General features: G+C 39.8%; 2 protein-coding genes across 3 annotated transcripts in view; one reads left to right on the forward strand and one right to left on the reverse strand.

Moving 5' to 3' along the window:
• Positions 1 to 606, forward strand: part of LOC135088721 (furin-like protease kpc-1) — a 17,647-nt gene extending 17,041 nt beyond the window's left edge. For both annotated transcript variants that reach the window (XM_063983689.1, XM_063983688.1), the window contains exon 14: positions 1 to 606. This exon is cut by the window's left edge and continues 1,485 nt beyond it. The gene's annotated coding sequence lies outside the window, so the exon portion shown is untranslated.
• The window catches only part of LOC135088720 (periostin-like), a 32,587-nt gene that overhangs the window by 542 nt on the left and 24,545 nt on the right, over positions 1 to 7,500 (reverse strand). The window contains exons 8-16 of the mRNA XM_063983687.1: positions 6,998 to 7,161; positions 6,172 to 6,315; positions 4,497 to 4,710; positions 3,928 to 4,065; positions 3,126 to 3,341; positions 2,383 to 2,552; positions 1,645 to 1,779; positions 815 to 1,178; positions 1 to 604 (exon numbers count right to left, since the gene is read on the reverse strand). The exon at positions 1 to 604 is cut by the window's left edge and continues 542 nt beyond it. Of these exons, the coding sequence (XP_063839757.1) occupies positions 333 to 604; positions 815 to 1,178; positions 1,645 to 1,779; positions 2,383 to 2,552; positions 3,126 to 3,341; positions 3,928 to 4,065; positions 4,497 to 4,710; positions 6,172 to 6,315; positions 6,998 to 7,161 (1,817 nt within the window). The 3' untranslated portion in view covers positions 1 to 332. The remainder of the gene's footprint in view (positions 605 to 814; positions 1,179 to 1,644; positions 1,780 to 2,382; positions 2,553 to 3,125; positions 3,342 to 3,927; positions 4,066 to 4,496; positions 4,711 to 6,171; positions 6,316 to 6,997; positions 7,162 to 7,500) is intronic.

Consider the following 7,500-nt stretch of genomic DNA (forward strand, 5'->3'; position numbering starts at 1 on the left):
AAACTTGCTTCTTTTGGAACTGTAGATGTTCAACACAAGTTACTGTTATTGCTGTTGTGGCCTCAATAAAATTCTTCAAGTGAACACAGGCAAGTGTCATGGGCCGAACAAAATCATTAAAGTGAACGACGTAACATAACATCACCAAAATCTGAATGCATATTGTACTACATATATGGACAAAGGAAAAAAATAGATGATAGCACACAATTTTTTCTCCCTTTTTAACCTGACAAAACATAATAAATATAACTGAAAAACAGCCGCGTTATAACAAAAACAGGTGCAGCTTAAGAGGAAAAAATTCACCTTCTCCTCTTCTCTCCTCTCCACTAGCCAAAGATGATCTCAAGGCCTGGGGCAGAGAAAATGGGAGTGCGGTTCCTGTCTACATGCCTGTTGGGGTTCACATCGAGCATCAGGTGGTTGACAGTGTGGACAAGGCCATTCCTGGAGGGCGCAGAGCAGTGGGTGATGCGAGCAGGACCGGCCATGATCCTGCCAGAGGTGGTGCGGCGGAGGTGCACAGGGGAACCATCCAGTGGCCTCTTGTGGTCCATGAAGAGCCATGTGTTGGGGTTGATGCCGGCACAGCACACGTGTTCTGCAGCAGGAATGGATGGGAAGTTGTTAAGTACATTAAGGTAGTAGTGGTGGTGCACACACACACACACACACACACACACACACACACACACACACACACACACACACACACACACACACACACACACACACACACACAATTTGGTATGAAAGACGTGACATTGCAAACACAACTGAATCTTTTAAAAACATGAAATAAAAAACACACCTTTGATGATGTGCTGCTTGACCAGCTGATCCTGCAGCTCAACATCATTCAGCACCTCCTGCAACTCCATCTCAGGCAGGGCGTGGAAGACGTGGTTGGAGGGTGCCAGCACGGTGAAGGGCCCCTCCTCCACCAGCGTCTCATTCACCCCAGTGTCCTGCAGCATTTTGGTGAAGATGGAGAAGTCCTCATCATCCTCGAGATGTTCCATGACAGAGGCCTTGGGTGGTGCCAAAACTCTCTCCACCACATGCACCACAGCACCACACGCCCTCGAGTCCAGGATGGAGATGCGACTGCAGGCGGCAGTGAGGCGGACGTGACGGTTGTTAGAGTCACGCACAAGTCCAGCGAGCAGCGGTGACTGTGGATGGAGGTAACAGGGCATTACTTCTTGGCACTTAAGAGAATGAAGGCAACAGGACATTACTTCTTCCCGGCACTGAAGTCTGTGTTCTCAAATGTTTTATTCTTATCTTGTATACTCAACATGATGTACTGAAGGTTATTACAGATTTATAGCAAATTTTTTTTATGACTGGTGATAATTTAAGAAGTTCTAATGGGAATTATTAGGCAATCACAGATGACTAAACAATTCTAGTGACAGTTTAAAAAGAATTCTATACAATTATTGAGAAAAAACACTCATGAGAACTCAATAAATCTTCATTGTAGCCTTTGATAGCAGCCTTTATGACCCCAATAGGATTCCACACTGTTAATGACAATATACTCATAAGGACTTTTTAATACCCTTTCCTGAGAGTCATTGTAAGAACACATATAAATAAAGGTGATGAAATGAAGAGAGGAAGTGCTTGGCTCACCCTGGAGTAGAGGTTGACCCTGAGGGGAAGCTCTGCACGGGTGTCAGCGATGTGGTTGTTGGTGATGTCTGAGGCTTGGAGAGAGGAGGTGGTGATGTGATAATTAAGTAGGTCCCTCAGCTTCTCCTTGTTATTCTGTGTAGGAGAGGAAGTCATGATTCACCTCTGTATCTTTTATAAATACACACTTGCCTTACCTTTACATATACAAATTAGTGTCACTTATAACTTTCATTTAGGTGAGTTAAAATTACAACAGGTGAGCAGGTGATGTATTGTAACTGTATTGAATTGTAAACCAAGAAGACAAGAGAATAACAGGAAAAAGTACCATGAAAGAAAAGAGACAAGAACTTTGAAATAAAGTACAGCAGAGAAAAGAAAAAATTAATAAAAGTAATAAAATAAAACCAAGCATTTATTTATTGTTTTGTTTTATTTATTTATTTATCTAATTTCATCTTACTTTATTTATTCATCTTTTTAATTTACTTATTTATCCATTTTGTTTCATTTTATTTTATTCATTTACTTATCTTCATTTAACTATTTATCTATGTTATTTCACTTTATTTTATTTCATTAATTAATTCTTCTTTTCATTTTATTTATTCATCTCTTTTACCTTCCCTTATTTTATTCATTTATTTATCCATTTACTTTTTTTTTTTTTTAGTACCATGCTGTGAAAACCAAAGAATGACAGACAACAAGACAACAAGAGCCACCAGTTCCCACCATGAGGTCCTCCAGCACGTCCTTGGGGAGCGTCTCAATGGCTCTGTTGCTTGGGGCGAAGACAGTCACGTCCTTGAGTCCTGTCATCTCACTCAGCATCTCAGCAGTCTCCAGCATCTCCAAGAAGCGTGTCAGGTTGTGGCTCTTGAGGACATCCACCAGATTCTTGGCTGCAGGGATTAGGGTGTTAGAGGTGGTGGTGATGGTGGTGGTGGTGGTGGTGGTGGGAGAGAGGTTGGGTATCAGAACAATAAGTAAAGATATGACAGATATACAAAGGCAGGCAATAACAAATGGGTAAAGACAGATAGAAACATGCAAGAGACCAACTTAGGGGGATATTGATACAAAACAATTAATCGGTCAATACATTAATTTCTATATATTTTGTATCTATCTATTCATATACCAGGCTGGCAATCTCACACAGGACAGTCCAGACTAAACACCACACACTCGTACACACATTCATAGCTTTAAAGATAAACATGACAAATTAACCTAAAAAAGACGGGACACTACAAGCTTGGCTCAATTCACACTATAAACCCCCACTATTTGAATTTCTGGTACCACTTTCTAAGACACCTGTACGTAGATTAGAACCGTCTGGAGAAACATAGAGATAGGAAAAGTTGAAAGAAACATGTTACTCTAGCTACAATAAAAAAAAAAAAAAAAAAAGAAGAAAGACAAAAAATTATGCAGGAATGAGAGTTAGTTGAGGGATTGACGCCTCTTACCAGCACTGGGCATGATGGGCTTATCCAAAACATGCATGACTCCGTTGGTTCCCATGATGTCCCTCACCAGCACCTCCACGTTGTCCTCCACAAAGAGACTGTCCTCCTCGGTTCTCTCCAGCATCAGGAACTCCTTGAGCAGGTTGATAGTGCGTGCCTTGCCCTGAATGGCGGCCGTGCAGATGACGTTAGGAAGGATGTGATTCTTGACAATTGCTGTGGAGAGGGATGTGAGAGTTTGTTGATGTTTGAGTTCTCTTTGGTGTGTTGTAAGTGAATTAAATGTGAGACTCTCTTCTTTCATTAACTATGAGTATGTACTGGCTGGAAATATGAATGAAAACAGTAAAAATGAGAGAAAATATTATAATCATTTGTTTTATTTTATTTTATCTATTCATTTTTTTTTCTCTTGTGTGTGTGTGTGTGTGTGTGTGTGTGTGTGTGTATCCACTTGTAGCATACATAGCATGAATTATACTTGTGCTGTCCATTCTCCATATTTACATGTACTAATCCAGCTTTTAATTATTTATTCATTTATTTATTTATTCTATTTTTGTGTGTATGTAACTAAAGTTCTCAAATACTCAAGATTATTGTAGTTATGTAGATAGTAACTTTTCTCCTCATTTTTCTATTAATTTCTCTCTCTCTCTCTCTCTCTCTCTCTCTCTCTCTCTCTCTCTCTCTCTCTCTCTCTCTCTCTCTCTCTCTCTCTCTCTCTCTCTCTCTCTCTCTCTCTCTCTCTCTCTCTCTCTTTCTCGCTCTCTCTCTCTCTTCCATCTTTCCCTGCACTCACCGTCCACGCAGGCATTGTTGCGCAGCAGGGCCTCCACCACAGGGGAAGACAGGGTATGGAAGGCAGCGTCGGTCGGGGCAAAGAGTGTCAGCTGGCCGGGTTCTCGCAGCTTATCGAGGAGACCTGCATTCTCAACGACTACACCATAAAACAAAGAGATGCATCAGTTTCACTTAACTTTATTCTATATATTCAATGCAGCATTCTAATTTCTCTAAACATTTATCATCTTTTCATTTCTTTCTTCTCATGCAGATATACAGTTAAGTACATACAAAAATACAGTTTTCCAAATAGGTTAATGGATTAGTGGAATGTATAACTAGGGTGGGTCATGTGTGCAAACAATATATATGAATCTAAAGAAATGACAAGCCTGACTCAATTAGGTATCAGAATAATGGATGTTATAAAATGGATTCAACTGTGTGAAATGCAAAAAGGTAAACATTTCTCAACACTCATACTGATAAACCTCTAAATCTAAACATGATAATCTGTATTGGAGAAGAGTTTACAAGTTTGACTCAATTGTGGAAGCAGACAGGCAAACAGCTCTCAACACTCACGCTGGTAGAGGATGGAGAAGCGAGGATCAGAGACGAGGAGCTCGGCCAGACTCTTCGTGACGGGCTGCAGCACTTTGTCGATGGAGTGCACCACACCATAAGTCGAATGCTGGTTGACAGAGACCATCCTGGCACAATTCACAGTGGCAGCAGGAGGCACTGTGCTGTACGTGTTGATTCTCAGTGTGGAGCCTTCCATTAGACTGGGCAGCACCTGTACATGTGATGAGAAACAAACACATTATGACATTTCCTATTTCCTTTGAGTAAACCTAGATAATTTCTTTGTCTGTTTTGTCAATCTGTAGGGACAAACAGAGAGAAGGGGGTTCCTAGTCCCTTGCTTTGTCCCTTTTAACTCTTTCACTGCTGTTCAATCTTTCCTATAATCATCTACAGCTTTTGAGACTTATTTTTTTTGTAGTACACTCTTAAAAACATATTACTTCTGAAACTTATCCAATACGAAATTAACCTCATATCCTTTCTTTCTTTTTTATGTCCATCCAAACAATTTATTAGTGATCTGTATGCCAATAAAAGAAGATCATAGCAGTCAAAGGGTTAGCCAGCTCTTATGGCATACAGGGCATACAGTATTAGCTCCTGCCACAGGGAAGTAGAGTTGTCCATGAAACTGTCCCTTCCCACCAACAGCTGACAAGGATAAGAGTGTGAATTATGTGTGTATGAGTGTGTGGGCACCCCATGTGGGATTGCATGCCTGGTGTATAGGTAGATAGACAATATCACTGAATAAATATAAAACTAGAGCCACTAAAATACATAAACTCAAAGATTAAAAGATAAGCATTTTAATTAAAGCAAAAGCAACAATGCAAGAATTAAATTAAAGCACAGAGGGAAAGGAGGAGGAAGAGGAGGAGGAGGAGGAGGAGAGCTACATGACTTGCCTCACTTATGAGACATAACAAAAACTCACCCTTGTTTACATAAAGAGGAATTTCCCAGACGTGATAAACGTCCAAATTCTCTCCCATAATGTTTGTATTTGGGTGAATGCAAAATAAATTTGTGCAAAAAACTGCGTAGAAGGAGAGAGATTCTACGTGACAAATGGAGCAAAAAGAAAGACTGAATTATAGAAATAACACATGAAAGAAAACAAAGACAAAGAGACAGGAGGAGTGAAGAATTTACGGTTAAACTTTTCTACAATTTTGGAAAAAGGTGAATGAGAGGTTGAGAAAGAGAAATGGGAAAATAAGAGCAAAGGAATAAAAACAAAGAAAACAATAAACAGGGAAACAGAAAAGGAGAATGATGAAAAGAATTATGAAAATGGTAATAGAGGAGGAGGTGGTGGAGGAGAGAAAGAGAAAACACTGAAACACAGATATAGATGAAATACATAAGGAATAAAATTAAGAGTACTGTGCAAAACAACAGTAAAGGAGGAGGAGGAGGAGGAGGAGGAGGAGGAGGTGAAGAAGAAGAAGAAGAAGAAGAAGAAGAAGAAGAAGAAGAAGAAGAAGAAGAAGAAGAAGAAGAAGAAGAAGAAGAAGAAGAAGAAGAAGAAGAAGAAGGAAAAGAACGAAAAAAAAATATGATGATACTATAGACAACAACAAGAACAACAACAACAACAAAAACGAAAACAGCCTCAATCTCCAACCCCCCTCAACCTACCACCACCACCACCACCACCACCCACCTGTTCGTCGCGCAGGTCGCTGGCATACATCACACCCTCTGAGCCGTGCGCCATCACCATGGACTTCTCCTCAATAGGCGCACGCAAGACTGGGTAAACCTCATTGCTGGTTCGACTTCCCACCAGCTCATTCTCCACCTCGTTCTAGAGATGCAAAGAATGGGTAAGGATTTGCTGGTTAGTTAGTTCATTGGTTAGTTAGGTGGTTAGTTATTTATTGAGCATCATGGTCTAGAATACTTTTACTTTATTTATTCATTTATTATTTTTTTAATTTTGATTAACCATTGCTTTATTAATTATATTTTTTATATTTTTATTTTATTATTTCTTTATGAACATATATCTTGATTAATGACTGTTTTATTAATCAATTATTTTTCTTTTTAGCAGAATAGATATCTTTATTAACTCTAAAACCACTAGACAAATTTTTCTATAACCATCAACAACTTTTAAGACACTTATTCTTGTAGTACCATCTCTTGAAATAGTTACATAGCTTAGACCAAACCAACCTCTTCCTCTTCCTCCTAATACCACTGTACTACTATGATTATTAAGACTATGACTACTACTGCTGCTGCTACTACTACACCACCAGCACCCATCTCCCTCTCACCTCAGCTTTCCACTTCTAGATAATCTTTGTATATGGTGTTTACTTGTTTCCTCACTCCTGTTTTACTTCATCACTCCAACTAATATGTACTACAACTACTACTACTACTACAACTACTACTACTACTCCTAGCAAAACTTACTACTACAACTACATCAGCTACAATAACCACGACCACCAGCACCAACACCTCCCCTCTCTCACCTCAGCTTCCAGGTCAGCCATAAACTCCTGCATGGCCTCGTCGGTGGGAGCGAAGAGGGTGATGTTCTGGTCCAGCATCTCCAGCATGCCTGCCCTCTTCACCAGTGTCAGGAAGTCATTGGAGCCGATTTCCTCAAGGGTCTCTGGCATCGATCGCAGCTCAACTGAAGGAAATAAGACTCAGTAATCAGGGAGAAAATCAAGGAGAAAACAGGGAATGAGATGGAGGAATGGAATTGTGTTAGAGGAAGATGCAAGGGATAGAAACAAATGGAGGAGACTCACCAAAAAAGAAAAAATAGAATCAGGTTGTTTGTGGTGAGTCATTTGGGGACTTTTAAAAGATTAGACAAACTTATGGAAGAGGATGATAGGTGGAAATATGTATGTATGTTTTATGCAGGAAATGCCATGGGTAGGTTTGATGCCTTCTTGCAGCTTCCCTTATTTTATGATGTCCTTGTGTTCCTATATAATATTTGTGCCTTTTAAACAGATGTCTG

The sequence above is a fragment of the Scylla paramamosain genome, chromosome 31 (assembly GCF_035594125.1).
Source record: "Scylla paramamosain isolate STU-SP2022 chromosome 31, ASM3559412v1, whole genome shotgun sequence".
In the NCBI taxonomy this organism is placed as follows: domain Eukaryota; kingdom Metazoa; phylum Arthropoda; class Malacostraca; order Decapoda; family Portunidae; genus Scylla; species Scylla paramamosain.